Source organism: Rhinatrema bivittatum, chromosome 4, assembly GCF_901001135.1.
Source record: "Rhinatrema bivittatum chromosome 4, aRhiBiv1.1, whole genome shotgun sequence".
NCBI lineage: Eukaryota > Metazoa > Chordata > Amphibia > Gymnophiona > Rhinatrematidae > Rhinatrema > Rhinatrema bivittatum.
In genome coordinates this window covers 168198555-168214160 of record NC_042618.1, presented here as the reverse complement: position 1 = coordinate 168214160, position 15606 = coordinate 168198555, and the positions used below count along the sequence as shown (strand labels likewise).

The 15606-nt window shown below is 45.6% G+C and overlaps 1 protein-coding gene across 2 annotated transcripts in view; it reads right to left on the bottom strand.

The window, feature by feature from the left end:
• Positions 1-172: 172 nt before the first annotated feature.
• Positions 173-15606, bottom strand: part of CARD14 (caspase recruitment domain family member 14) — a 55812-nt gene continuing 40378 nt past the window's right edge. For both annotated transcript variants that reach the window (XM_029599182.1, XM_029599181.1), the window contains exons 16-22: positions 12915-13152; positions 12393-12456; positions 11621-11717; positions 11019-11192; positions 9984-10105; positions 3973-4088; positions 173-3025 (exon numbers count right to left, since the gene is read on the bottom strand). In XM_029599182.1, coding sequence (XP_029455042.1) covers positions 2815-3025; positions 3973-4088; positions 9984-10105; positions 11019-11192; positions 11621-11717; positions 12393-12456; positions 12915-13152 — 1022 coding nt within the window. In that variant the 3' untranslated portion in view covers positions 173-2814. The remainder of the gene's footprint in view (positions 3026-3972; positions 4089-9983; positions 10106-11018; positions 11193-11620; positions 11718-12392; positions 12457-12914; positions 13153-15606) is intronic.

Below are 15606 nucleotides of genomic sequence, written 5' to 3'. Positions count from 1 at the left end.
TTTGTGTTTCATATTCATCCAACAGTCTCCTGCACACCTAAGACATGTCTTGGAGTGCCCCCTGCTGGGAGAAGATGGGAATGCAGGAGAGCATTTTATCCAGATTTGAGCCATGGCTTTCTGAAAATAAAACCATCTCTATAACTGGACATCCACTGTACATGAGGCTGAACACTGTAAAAAATAGATTTTAATTTAGCAAAAAGTGCAGAATTTACAGTCTTTAAAATTCATCTGAGTCTGCAAGGGGCTCGTGGGGTTTAGCACTGTGACAGATTATCCATTACCTGCTAATTTGCTACCTCAGTACATTCATTGGGTCTCACTGAAAGCTGAGCAGGCCTGGAAATTGGAAATTTCTAAAATCTGCAAACTCAGGAACATGTCTTCAAGGTAAATTACATCATTGAACATTTTTATACTAAATATCTGCAACTCCCTCTCCAGTTCTACAAAACAAAGCGTGATGTGATAATTACCAGAGAGCACTGCACCCTCAGACATCATCTGTGCTATATTACATGCATGAAACGTGCCAAACACGTGTAATTCTAGCAACCTTGTGCCAGAAGAGAAGTAACGCTTCTACATTAAGAGCATCTGTTGGAGGATGGGAATACACGTGCAGCGTTTATTAATACACATTAACGGTGATCCTAGACAGCCTTAGTCGCTGCAGAATCCTTTGCCATATTTCATAGGACATTCCCTATTATGCACTTTGTTCCCATTAATGGAGGTTGTATTATATATATAATATATACTTTGGTAATTTGCTACAGAGAATACACCAGGATTCCCTTCTCACAGAGGCTACTTGCAGGAGCTGTGCAAAACAGTTTTACAAAATATAAATAGTGGGCCAGCTCAGTGGCAATAACGGGCAGAGGGACTTGGGTTTAGTTTCTGGGTCAGATCTTTCGCTCTCTAGGTTGACTGGGGCTGCTGTAGAGGCAGTACTCACAATCCATGGGGGTGGGAGGGAGGGCCTACCACTCAGCACAGAATGGCAACACCTAGTGGCTGGAGTTAGGTGTCTGGAAGGAGCTCTGGTTTGGGGCCTCGGGCATAGGACCATCATTGCCGTGAGTAGACTGAAATAAGTTGGGAGGGGATAAAACGTGAATGAAGGCTGATGGCACTAGATCTGCCTGCAAATTAATACTTAGTAATCAATGTGGAGCTTTTGTTTGTTATTATTTTGGGGTCAATGCAGAGTTTTTAGGGAGCCTGTGGACACACTTAAGATCCTGACTCCCACTCTGGCGATTGGATAGGGATTCATTTTTTAAAACAATTTGGCTGGAATGGGGTTTGTTTTTTTCTAACAGGTTATCTTTGTGACACCTAGTCATGTGATGGATTAAGTTGGGAGGGGGTATGTTGAACGAGTGGGAGGTTTTTCTGGAGGGTGAATGGTGAAGCTATTTATGGTTTGTTTTTTAAATTATGGTGGTTCTAGTGAGGCACTTTGCTTGTTTGTTTTTGTTCTGGGTTTTTTTTTTTTTTAAATCTACTTTGTATCTTGCTTGGAATGCATTTGCGATGTGATCTGCATATGTAAAGTAAAGATCCCAATCCTGGTTCAGTTTGAGCTGGAAGTACAAAGGAGCAGGAGTAAACTGCTAGGTCAAAAAAATTATAAATAATGAAAGAGAAATCCCTGTACATATTTACATACATACACACAAGGGTTAATAATGTGGCTTCTAGTTAGCTTCATGGCCAAGGGGGACAAGATCAGCCATTGCATGCAGGGAGATGTAGTTCTGATTCCTCTACTGTGGCCCCTAAGAAAAACATGACTGCATTTCCCCTGCGTGCAATCGGGTAAAACCAGGACTGGCTCAGCTTGTGCCCTGGACATGGCGTTCTCCGTTCATCCTGCTTAGAGTGGACAAGTACTGCAGGATAGTGATGATAGCACCTGTACAGGGCTTTTTGGCGATGAGTCCTACATTTTCCTGTTCTGAGCCAACCTCACAGTCTACATCAGCTTTTGAAATCTGAAAAAAAAAAAAAAACCTAAACCCTGCACCAGAAATAGAATTTTGGTGGACAGTACGTGGACGGCTGCCAACAGTTGTTTGTGCTGGTCAAATGCTCAGCTCTGGAACAAACACAAGTCCTGCTACAAGCCTGAGGTTTGATTAATAAATATGCAGAGTGTGATGACAAACCAGTGTGAGCTCATGTAGCAAGGATCCCAAGACTGGGGTGTGATTACCCTCTAACCATCCAAGGGGGCTGCTGCATTCCCAGCAGGAACACACCCTGTGTCCTTTCCTTGGATCTCACTGACGCTTCTGCTCGCACTGCACAGGTGTAATGTGCTTGGGTACACCCTGCGTGTACCTGCCACTCAAACGTTACTATCCTCCTCCCCTACCACCACCACCGGTAATGGTGATTGGCAGCAGAATTTCCTTACCTACATTTAGGAGGAAGGAAGACCTTTACAGCTTGCTATTTGCCTTTGGTTGAAGTCTGCCCTGAGACCCATCTTGGATGAACTCTGGACGTGTGGCCCCTCTGATATGATTTGTAGAGGGGGAGGGGCAGAGCAGCACCCCAGGGAAACTATTAATACCTGAAGTCTGCTACCCTATAAATAATAAGAAAAAACCCTGTTTTGTTTTAAATAAAATTTTCTTCCTAAAGGTGCATAGTGCTATAGACTAGTGCTGGTTCCTCACTGGCAGCCTGCTGTCAGGATGACCCCCCGCCTCCCTAATATGCAGCTTTCCAGGTTAACATAACCTTTGTGCCTTTGATTTCTCCAAAGGCACATGAAAGGGGTTGGAAAAGGGGGTGCTAGGTGGGAGGATCCTGATGTACCCACACGATGCGTTTCTGCTCATCAGCCACAGCCTCTCTCACGCAGCCAAGAAGAGAGTCCAGGTCATGCCACCTATCCGGTGTGATGGTGCTGTGCAGGCAGGGCAGACCGTCCAGCTGCACCTCCTCCCTTCGGGAGCACTCCAGGAGCAGATCTTCTGGGATAATGGGCCGTTGCAGAGGTTTCCTGGAACGATTGCGAGAGAGGCATCATGAATAGCCAGGAAATAGATCCAGGACCACCCCCCTACAGGAGATCCTTCCTAGTGACATCACAAGAACCTGCTGGAGGGAAGTGCGGCAAAATCTGTACGCCATCCTCCCAGATCCATAATATTGAATATTAATGAGGCTGCATGAGAACCTTTTATCATAATTAGTCTTCTAATACAAAATAAGGGGGTCAATATTCAAAGCTATTTAGCAGGATAACTCTCCAGTTACCTGGCTAAATGGTAACTTGAATAGTGGGGCCCATATCAGGCTGGATTAAGTAGGTTTTTTGGCTATAATCTAGTAAAAAAAAAAAAAAAAAAAGAGGCGTTCCTGGGGTATTCTGGGGAGGGCCTGAGTTAGCTGGATAATTTTAGACCTGCATCAGGGCAGGTGGAAAGTGTGTGGCCATTTAATTTGCCATTTACCAGATATCTCCAAAAGATACCTGGGTAAGTGGCACTTTAAAAAAAAAAAAAAAAGGTCTATTGTCCGATTTCCCTCCCCCCCCCTCCAAATATTAAATAAATGGCCCTGTCAAGCCAAGACCCCCCCAAACCCCTCCAATGTGGCTAAAAGCTGTGTTGCGGGGCCTGGAGGTTAGTTCCCCCTTCCTCCTTTCCCGTTTTTTAAAAATATCTGGCTCCCTTCTGGCCCCCCTCCCCATCCCACACCTCTTTGAAGCTGATGATCTGCAAACTTGTTTCACGTTCAAATTCTTGAGCTGTTCTAGTACTTTTTCCCATACGTGTGAGGTACAGGATCCTGCATGGACAAAGACTAGAGAGCAAAAGTACCCGGGCCAGGTGCAGCTTGCAGTGCAGTCACCACTGAGCGTGGAAGACCAGGGCTTTTTCCTGGGCTAAGGCCTAGGGGGTAGAAGTAGAGGCTCTGGAGGATTTATCTAACTTCAGTACTTACTTCAGTTTCTTGGCATTCTTCTCCCTGAAAGGGATATGGAGGACGATGGGGTACATCTCCATCCGGGAGAGCACCCTGACGCAATCTATGTTCAGATCCAGGAGGCAGTGAACATTCTGTGGTAAAAAACATGCAAGAATAGGGTGTCCCCTGTCAAACTCAACGTTACCATCTTCCGCTCTCCCATCATCATCACGCTCCCTCTCCTATTCTCCACAGTCTCCATGATTGCTCATCTTTCCCTCCCTTACTCAACAGAAACAGAACCACCCATCTCTTCATCTACACAGCTTTCTGCCTTAACCGTTCACTGGGAAATGTGAGTAAGATGCCAGTTCCTCTGCATTCAGGCAGGCCAATCCCCACCAGTGGGTTAGGCACCTCTGCCAGCAGATGGAGACAGAGTAAGAAGCCAACATCATGGATATACAGTCCTGCCCTGACATCAGCCCACCAGCATGCTCCGTCTCCGGCAGATGGTGGACATGCATTTCCCTACTGGGATTGCCTCTAAAAAATAAAAATAAAAAATAAATAGAAATAGAAGAAAACAGAAGGACGTTGAGATGATTCTGTAGCACCACTTGCCTCCCGAGGTGATGCCATTAGGTCCCTCACTCAGTTGAAAGCCTTCAATCCGGTAGCCTTGACCTGGCATGGACTAAAAAATTAAATTAGCGGTGGCAGGCCAAGAGAGTCTTTCACCCTCTCTCCCCGGCCAGGGAGGGCTGAGCTCAGGTAAAAGATTTCATTTAGCAAAAAAAAGAGAGGAAAATAAAAGAAGTATTTTAGTTTTAGTGAGGCTACTTCCTACCAGGTCCTTCTCCTCAGCATTCAGAATCTCTCGCTCATGTCTCTGGGGAGTTTTTTCAGGAGTGAAGGCAGCTCAGGTATGGTGGGTTGAGCAGCCTTTGGTTAGGCCCTGCTCTCAGGCCTCCTTCCCAGGCCACATGGTAGGCCACGGCAGTTCCTTTGCGTGTTTTTGTGTGTGACGTCGGCATGTGCCTGCATGCCTTCTTGTGCACCTAAATCTGTGTGCCCTGTTGTGCGCATACTTTTGTGTACATATTGTGCACATAGTTAAGCAAGTCACTGAGCACGTTTTGTGCATGTGTACCTGTGCATTTTCTGTGTGCATATTTCAGCGCATTTTGTGCATTTTGCTAAGCTAATAACTGTGTGCATAGTTAAGTGCGTATCTGACCGCTGCATGTGTATTAAGCGCATACCAACCATGGCGCCAGTGTCAAAGAGGTCGAAGTGCTTACCCGTTTGTGCTGCATGCCACATAAAGGCTATACAGCCGGAGCTTTCTACAAGCATGTGTCAGTGCTGCCTGGCTGCTCGAGGAGATATGCCTCCTTATGATTTTGCCGTCGCTAATCCATCTCCTCGGTCTGAGGGAACCTGGGCTGAAGGCAACACGACATAGGTGTCCCCCCTTCTTCGGTTGATCTGCTGGCTAAGTCGTCTTCAGGGAAGACTTGCTCTCAGAATGTTAGGTTTGGGCCTATGGGGCCTGGAATGGAACCATCCTTTTCCTGGGTGGAATCTTCCAGGGATTAAAGACCTTTCTACAAAGGGCGTCTTTCTGAGTCAGCAATACCTTCTAACTCAGGATCACATGCTCAAAGTTCCCCTGTGTCTGCTACCATGGGCAAACACTAGTGCTGTGCATCCTGATGGGTTTCGAGTTGATGTGGATCAAGTTGACACTGATGATCTTCCTCTCTTGAGGAAGGGGAGATCCCCTCAGATTTAGGGGCACATAGAACTCTTCTACATTTCTTTCCTAGAGATGAGTTATTGGGTCTAATCGCTCAGACTCTTAAGACCCTTGGAGTGGCTGGGAGTGACTCTTTGGGGGTGCAGACGAAGGACCCCATATTGGTCACCCTATACAAAGCTTCATGTTTCTTTCCCCTCCTGTATACTATTCAAGAGTTAATTGACCTTGAATGGAATGTATCAGAGGCAACCTTTAAAGAGATGGAGGCATGCCTTAGTGGGTTTATACCCCTTGGATCCGCAGGCCAGAGAGCAGTTGCTTTTCTCAAAGGTGGATGTGTTGAGGTGTTCTGTCACTAAGCGAACCACCATCTCGGTGTAAGGAGGGAGAGCTCTAAAGGATGCTCAGGATAGGAGGATTAAGGATATCCTTAAGCAAGCCTTTGCGGCCATGACGATTAATTTGCAGATTGCTTCTTGTTGTGCCTTGGTGGCTCAAGCTATCTTGCGGCTTTTGCAAGAATCTTGAGGAGCCGTTTCGGTGATAGAACTGAGGCCTGCCTTTTTGGATGATGCAGGATGTGAACTGGTTCACACAGCCACCAGAGGAGTTGCTTCCGTGATAGTGGCTAGACGGCAACTGTGACTGCATAATTGGTCAGCCCACAATATTTCTAAGTCCAATCTCACCAAGCTGCCCTTCAAGGATTTCCTTTTGTTTGGCAATGAGTTGGAAAAGATGGTAAATAGATGAGGGGGGAAAGCCCAGGTCCTTCATTTGCCAGAGGATAAGAAGCCAGCTTCTCGGCTCTTTTGGGCAAGTGGCTGCTCTAGTGACTATAGACGATTTCATTCTTATAAGGGAGCTTCTTCTCAGAGATGCCATCCCTTCGATAGGTCTCACTCCTTTCACCCCAGAAGGCCTCAGAAAGGTGCAGACTCTGGGAGTGGAACCTCTTGATCATCTCAATGAAGATTTGTGGGTTTACCTGTTGGTGCAGGAGATACAAGGGTGCCTATCTCGCTTTTACACAGGTGGGAGAAGATCACATCGGATCAATGGGTCCTCAAAGTGATTTGGGATGGCTATGCTCTAGAGCAGTGGTTCCAAACCCTGTACTGGGGCTCCCCCAGCTAGTCAGGTTTTCAGGATATCCACAATAAATATGCATGAGAGAAAATTTGCATGCACTGCCTCCATAACATGCACATTTTCTCTCATGCATATTCATTGTGGATATCTTGAAAACCTGACTGGCTGGGGGGTCCCCAGGACAGGGTTGGGAACCACTACTCTAGAGTTTCTTTGCATTACTCCAAATGCCTTTATCATATCTCCATGCAACTCCCCTCAGAAGAGGGTAGAAGTGGACACTACATTCAGGAGACTGTTAGCCCTGAAGGCCATGTTTCCCATTTCCAAATTGCAGGAAAACACGGGCCACTACTCCATCTATTTTGTCATACCCAAAAATGAAGGGTCCTTTCGACCCATCCTGGATCTCAAGTGAGTCAATCAACATTTTCTGGTCACTCATTTCCAAATGGAAACTGTACACTCCGTCATACTGGGAGTACAATCAGGGGACTGCCTCACATCTTTGAATTTGATAGAGGCATATCTACATATTTCAATTCATTGGGAACATCAACAATCCCTATGGTTTGCCATTCTGGGTTGCCATACCAGTATCAGGCCTTGACCTTCTCCAAGGTCATGTTGGTGGTAGCGGCATTCTTGACGAAGGACGGCATTCTGGTACACCCGTAGCTGGATGACTGGTTGATTTGAGCCAAAAGCATGGAAGAAAATCTCCAGGCTTCTCGCAAGGTAGTCTCCTTACTACAGGAGCTAGGCTGGGTGCTGAACCTAGCCAAGAGCAGCTTACAGCCATCTCAAATGCTGGAGTATTCACTTCGATAAGAAGCAGGGCAGAGATTTTCTGTCAAAGAGTCAAATTCAAAAGTTGATTGTTCAAGTTTGTGCCCTGTTAAATATTGCTCGCTGATGTGTTTCCTTATTTACAAGGCTTGGGTTTGATGGTAGCCACATTGCAAGTAGTTCCTTGGACAAGAGCTCATATGTGACCATTTTCAATGTGAGTTGCTTTTCCGCTGGAGCCCTCAGTCACAGGACTACATGGTGAGACCTGCCATTGAAGGTGAGTGCCCAGTTGCAGTGGTGGATGCAGGCAGATCATCTCAGGAAGGGGGTTTCCTTGGAGATGCAGGATTGGTTAATGCTCACAACAAATGTGAGCCTTCTGGGTTGGGGGGCTCACTGTCAGGAGTTGATGGTGCAAGGTTGTTGGAATGCAGAGGAGTGGCATTGGAGCATCAACTGATTGGAAGCTCGAGCAGTTCGTCTAGCATGCTTGCACTTCACTGAGCATCTAGAGGCTCGAGCAGTTCAGATAATGTCCGACAATGCAAGAACAGGGGCTTTCATCAATCATCAGGACAGAACCAAGAGTCAACAGGTGTGGGAGGAGACAGATGCGCTCATGGTATGGGTGGAGCAACATCTGCTAGGTATATCCGCCTCTCACATTGCTGGAAAGGACAATGTCAGAACCAGCTTTCTCAGCAGTAGGAACTTGGACTCAGGAGAGTGGAACTAGCAGAAAAAACCTTTCAGCTCATTGTGGAGCACTGTGACTGCCCATACCTAAACTTGCTGGCAACCTCCAACAACGTGAAAGTTCCGCGGTTTTTCAGTTAAAGACAGGACCCAAAAGTGCTGGGCATCAATGCTTCTGTTCAGGTGTGGCTGAGGGGCAGCCTGCTGTATGCCTTCCCGCCCTGGCCTCTGATAGGCAGAATCATTCGGAAGATTGCAAGTCAAGCTGACACCGTCCTTTTGGTGGCGCCATATTGGCCCCGGAGGCCGTGGTATGCCGATATGCAGAGACTGCTGGTGGTCAGTCCCCTCAGGCTACCACCTCGGAAGGATCTGTTGCATCAGGGACCCATTCTACACAAAGATTTTAGTCAATTTTGTCTTATGGTTTGGCTATTGAGAAGACTAGGTTGTTGAAATGTGGTTATTCTCCTGCCGTGATTTCCACTTTGCTTCGGGCCAGGAAATCGTCTCTGTCTCTGGCCTATGTGAGAGTCTGGAGAGTTTTCGAGGCCTGGTATACTGAGCGAGATTCTCAGCCAATCAAGGTGGATATCCCCTTAATTTTGGAATTCTTACAGGATGGATTGCATAAAGGACTGGCCCTTAACACCTTGAAGGATCAAGTGCCAGCCCTCACTTGTTAGAGAGGGCAAGTCAATGGTAGGCCTTTGTCTTCCCATCCTGATGTGTCCCGGTTTTTGAAGGTAGTTAAGCATCCTCATCCTCCTTTGTGGCTTCCGATGCCTGTGTGGGACCTTAATCTGGTCCTGGAATTCTTGTCAGGTCCAACCTTTCGGATGCTGTGTGGTCTTTCCTTGCGGCTGCTTACCTTGAAGGCAGTTTTTCTGGTGGCAATCTGTTCCGCACGTCGGGTTTCCGAACTGCAGGCCCTTTCTTGCCATGAGCCTTTTATGTGTATAACTCTGGGAGCAATACAGCTTCAGACTGTGCCCTCATTTTTGCCAAAAAAACAGCCCCTCAGTTTAGTGAATAAGTTTATTCTTTTGGCTGAGCTTAGTGTTTCCTATTGGTTGGAAGCATGAGTGGCTGATTGTTAATAATCATTTTGAGTTTAATCAGTTAGTCCACCGTTTGCCTTTTCCAGAGGATACTGGCAGGCTAATGTTGGGGCAGGACTATATATCTGTGACGTCAGCCTCTTACGCCGTTTACATCTGCTGGCAGAGGTGGATAACTCATTGGTAGGGATTGGCCTGCCCTCATTTGAGGAAAGGAAATTATCAGGTAAGTAGTAATTTTTTCTCCTTTCCACTGCTTTAGCTGAAATGTCAGAGCTGACAGGAGCCTGCCCTTCCTCTGACATGATCCTTTACTTCCCAGGCTGTTTTATTCTAACCCTCTCCCCCCAAAGCAGATAGGATTTGAGTGGGGGAAAAAGGAGGGAAAAAAGGAATATTTTTTAAGCTCATACTGGCATGGGCTGGGTGGGAGAGGGGGATCTGAAACCATTATTCCTGACAGCTTGCTCTAGTTTGGAAGTGCCCATTTATCATAGGAATCTAGTGCATAACAGCAGGTAAAGTGCATGCAATCCATCCAATCTGCCGATGTACACCTCCTGTTCAGCTTCACAATCCCTTTGCTATTGACACCAAAGCTCTTGACTTCTGGAAATAGAAGGGGGATATCTGCTTTTTACCTTCTCCGTCAGGGCAACTACAGCTTGTCGTGTGATGCAGCAGTGGAACGACTCTCCCACCACCTCTCCAATGATGTCACCACTCCGTTGGCACATTTCGTATTCGGCATCATTGAGGAACTCTGGGAAAGAAGCAGGTAGAGAGGTCATGGCAGCTCTGCAGGCACCACCAGCTTGGAGCACACAGGATGGAAACCTTCCTCTAGCCACTCTCAAGGGCAGATGCGTCCTCAGTCTTGAGGCAGAACCCATCTGGGTATTTCCAGGGTCTGGGTCCAACCTTTGGCATATGATCCTTGATCAGAATTTAATAATCCTGAAGTAAAAAATGTTTAAGAATCAGACCAATGGATTTTTTTTTTTTTACTTCAGAATTTAGGGATCATTAGAATCCAATCAAAGATTTCAACTAAAGTTGTGGCCCACCCTCAGAGAATATCCAGACTGGGCCTCACCCCTAAGAAAATACCTGGATCAGGCCTTGCTCCATGAGACCAGACTTGCCCCATCTTGCAATGGCATATGATATGTTCATACTGGTGTAAGAGCACATTAGTTGATAACTCTCAACACTAGAGGGGCAGAAGCCAGGAAACGCTTTATCTTTTTAATGACATTTATCGTTTTCCTTAACTCTCATTTCCCAGCACCAATGAGTATACAACTATGGAATTTGTTCCCACAAATAAATAAAACAGCAGGCCCTTCTTCCCTCACCTGATCACTAATCTGCTCTTGTCTCCCAGTGAGGCTTGCTTGACCTGGCTGAACGGTGTGATGGAGATCCTTGGTGTTTCAGGCACACACAGGGCCTTCTCACAGGGCTCTTACCTTCAGGTTACACATGAGATGCTTCCTACACTGTAAGGAGTAGCAGACTGAAGAGCCATTAAACTGATACGATACAACTAATTTGTGTTTAGTGATCTTGGTTTTTTTTATTAGAAAGTAGAAGGCAATGGCCTTCCTCTCCCTGCCCCAGGTGCAGTGCTCTGTCCCCCACGCTCTGTCTAGGGATAGCTGCCGTGCACGTACTTGGCTCACACTTGGCGAAGCCCCGGCTGTTCCTCAGCTTCTCAGTCAGGATCTTCCCGAGCAGTGAAGGCACGAACACGATGGGCCGCAGCTTGGCCGGCTTGTAGGGTTTCACCGTCGTGTAAGGCATCAGGGTGAAGCAGCTCCCAGTCTCGAGGGGCACACCAAAGGGACCTGTGCCATAGAGAGAGGTGAAACCTCAAGACTCACACACACACACAGCCACTGCTGAATAGGAAACAGGCTAGGAGTCGGGACATATATGTCTATGTCCACGCGTAGCATACAGCAACATGGAATCTATCCATAATGACAGTACATAAATTGCAGAAGTAGAATAGACTTCTGCTTAAAATGGCAGCATAGCTTTAAGGGACCTTTACTTACCTAAATATATTCTGCCAACTTCAGTCACCCATAACTAAAATAAAATGGCTTCGCACATCCATAGAGATCATATACCTGTGACAACCTATAGCCATAGGAAACATGCACCTGTGGCAACCTTTAGCATAGCTTATGTGAGGAATGCAGAATTACAAGACTCTATACTTGCCTTCTATATGGAGAAAGAGAAATAGGGAGAATGGGTATCTACCTACCTTCATTTATGCTGCCATCGAAGGAGGACCACAAAGGGTTCATCATGCTCCTCGCTGTGCTAACAATCCGAATCAACTTCTGGGGTCCCGTAAAAGCCTGGACATCCAAGAGAAGGGAGCGAACAGAGTGAGGTGGAGGGACACAGAAACAAAGGAGGAAGAGCAGGAGAAAAGGATTTGAGTTGATAAGTGGCTTTTGTCCAGAGTCACATCTGCGGTCCGCAAAGTTCATGTACCAATAAAATGTATCAGAAGATGGCAAGGAATTTAGATTTCTGTAGGCCCAATACAGCTTCCAGAAGTCTACACTGTCTGACCTCTTTCTGTTGCAGCATCCACTGAGGGTGGGGTAGATTAAATACTTTACTTCGTACTCGAGGCGAGCCATAGAAACGTGATGGCAGAAAAAGACCATGTAGCCAGTCTAGTCTGCCCATTCACACAACTGCTCAGCTTTAGGAGGTGGGAGGGCCAAGAAGGCCATTTGGCCTGTGCTTCAAGCTCAAAAAGGACCTCAAATTTAGACATTTGTTCAATTTTTTATGTTGTCATTTTTTATTTTATTATGGTGAGGGGCCTCCCTAGACCTCTGAGAGAACCTGTTCATTCTACATGGAAATGTCTAGTGACAGCAGCTCAGACATAAATTGAGCAAGCTCACAGCACGGTGCAACATGCATACTGCACCAGGGACCGGGGACACCATGCACTGCAGCACACATTAACGTAAGTATACACAGAAGCTGCTAGGCTGGAATCAAAACTTTGCTACCTTCCGAGAAGCTGAATTCTGCCATGTCATTTCTTGGATTGTTCTAATCAGTTGCTTCTGAGCCCTGTAGTGAAACAATACATGTTCTTGTATTAATTGGGAAGCATGCAGAGGACAGGACACTCACAGATGGCATTTAAGAGATATACCAATTGGAAGTAGTCAGGTACAGGGCAGGGGAGAGTTATGCACCGATAGTAGTTTACCATGATTCCTGAGAAAGTTACTTAATACTTACTGATAGTATGTAAGGATGGCTTCTGGGTGAGTTACTAAGTGACAGCAGTTAGGAATAGTGCTTGGAAGACTTACTCACTTATTACTCACTGATCATTAATAGGGATAGCTTCTGTGTGAGTTACTCACTGACAGAAGTTCACCATGGTTCCTGGGAGACTTATTTACAAACCGGTAGACAGGTATGGCTCCTGGGTGAGTTACTCACTTATTATTATTATTAGGGATGGTTCCTGGGAGAGTTACCGATAGCAGTTAGGGGTGGCTACTGGGAGAGTTACTCACTGATAGTAATTAGGGATGACTCCACTCTCCATGTCAGCCATGGTATAAGGGTTTACTCGGTGAGCATTCCACTGGCCTTTGCCCTCAAACATGGTGTCTGTGATGTGGAGGATTTCATTGCATTGCACCTGGAGGTTGCTCCCTGCCATCTTCTCCATGTTCATGTTTACCCGGATATAGAATGAGTCGCCCGAAGTCACCACCCTGTTCTCCATGTCAGTCACCAGTTTCCTGTATCCTGAACAGAAGAACAAAAGAAACGTTGTGCTGAGTCCACAGAGCCTAACGTCCTGTCTCCAGCAGGGGCCAGTTTGAGTCACAGGGATGTCCTGGCAGACCCTAATGAGGAGATCCCTTCCTTGTTGCTCATTCCCAGAAGTAAGAGGTAGCGATCCCCACATCTACCTGGCTAATAATTAATGAACCCATTCTCAAGAAACTTGGCCAAATCTTTTTTAAACTTAGCTACAATACTAACTTTAACCATATCCTTTTATTTTTTACTTTTTTTTTACTGAGACTTAGAGCAAAGGAAAAAAAAAGTCAGACGTCAAAATACAGAGTGCACATAAGTAAAACTGCTAATACAATAAAGCCTTAGTCATAAAAAAAACTAAACACTGCAGATTAAATCCTAGCAACAAGTCAACAGAAGCAAAAACATCAGTATTCCATGAGAAGTTAGAATATAATGCCATAAGTATCAAACTTGGTTGAGTAATGACACCAATTCATCATAGTTCCCTATAAGCCGAGAGAGGGAGCAATCGCTCATACATTTCATACACTCACAGGTTTTACATGGTCGCTGACATCATTCTAACTTTGCGCTATAAACAGAAATGCAACGCTAATACTGGCGCTCAAAAATTGTTGGTTTAAAAAAAATTGTTGCTCACACGAAAAAAAACATTTGCACACATCTAGTCTCTCTTTGGAGGGGACATTGCAGCTCATTCATATCCATTCCCCTGGCCTTTTACTCATGGCCACTGCTCTGTCTACCCATTAATATCCACCCACGTCCACATTTTCAAATACCGAGCCCGCTTTCAAGTGAGAACAAAAATCTCTGACATTGAAAGTTAGGAGTTCATCGCATGTATTTCCCATAACAACTGCACCATTCCTTAGTTGCATGCTGACAAAAAAAATACTTTTCTTAAATTTGTTTTAAATCTACTACCAGTTTGTTTCATGGCGTATCCTCTAGTCCCTACTGACTTGTTCCTTACCACTCATGATTTTATAACCCTCTGTCACATCTGTTTTCAGTTGTCACTTCTCCAAGCTGAAGAGCCTTTAACCTCTGTAGCCCCTCTTCACAGGAGAGTCATCCCATCCCCTTTATGACTTTTATTGCCCTTCTCTAGTTCCACTGTATCTTTTTTGTTAAATGGGGTGACCAGAACTCCACAGAGTATTCAAGGTGCTGTTGCACAATGGATCCTATGGGTCATGTACTTGCGTTGTTACGACCCAATTCCCCTGCAAATGTGTAATTAAATATCCATCCACTAGGTGTATTTTTTTATGAACCATCTCAGTTTATGGCATTTTGGAGCACTAAAGAAGAATTAAAATCCCCTGTTTCTGAGTCTTCTGCCATTGGGCCAGTGGAACTAGATCCACTAAGTAAGTAAATAGCCTGGATGTGGTCTATTGTTCCTCCTTTTTCTTTTTTTTTGTAAAGTAATTCCCTTTTTATTATGTAGTTTGGATCTCCTAAGATTCTTGTTGACTTGGGTAACAGAGTTATTTAAATATTTCCTATTTTTATTCTTTAAATTCTGATATAGGGTTTTTCTATTTTTCCCCTGCTTAATTTCTCTTTTCAAGTTATATTTACTTGAACTGTTCATGATGAAATGATAAATACATAACTTAAAAAAAAAAAACAAGGGGAGGTACAGTAGAAGAGGTGAAGTTCTGCACACAAAACAAGAATGGAATCTGGGGGTGATCATATCTGATGATCTCAAGGTGGTCAAACAGGTAGATAAGGTGACTGCAAAAGTCAGAAGAATGCTTGGGTGCATAGCCAGCAGGAAAAAGGAGGTGGTGTTGCCCCAGTACAAGTCTCTGGTGAGACCTCATTTGGGAAACCAAAATGGATATAAACTGGAAACCATTTGGGAAACCAAAATGGATATAAACTGGTCCAGAGGGCAGCTACTAAAATGATCCATAGTCTTCATCATAAAGCATATGGGGACAGACTTAAAGGTCTAAACATGTAGATCCTGGAGAAAAGGAAGGACATTTGAGATATGACAGGGACATTTAAATACCTCTAAGAAATAAATGCATAGGAGGTGCCTCCGTCAAAGGAAACAAGGCTCTGTAATGAGGGGGTCATGGGATAAGGGTAAATAAGGGATATAATCCATAGTAATCTGTGGAAATATTTCTTTATGGAGGAGAAGGTGTTACGGTCCCGGTCGCGACCCGGCCCTCACCTCCTTGGTCCCGTTCCATCTCCGAGAGCCTGCGGCCTGTTTCGCGGCATCCCCGCGGGGGGGGGGGGGACGCCACCGAGAAACCCTTCCTGGACGCCATCTCCTTAAGAGTGCGTGCGCGCAGGAGCCACACTTATGAAGGCCTTTTCCCGCCACTGAAGGCTCCGCCTTACCCCTGATGTCAGACGCTGCGGCCTATGTAAGGCCGCCGCGGAGCCCAGAACTTTGCCTTG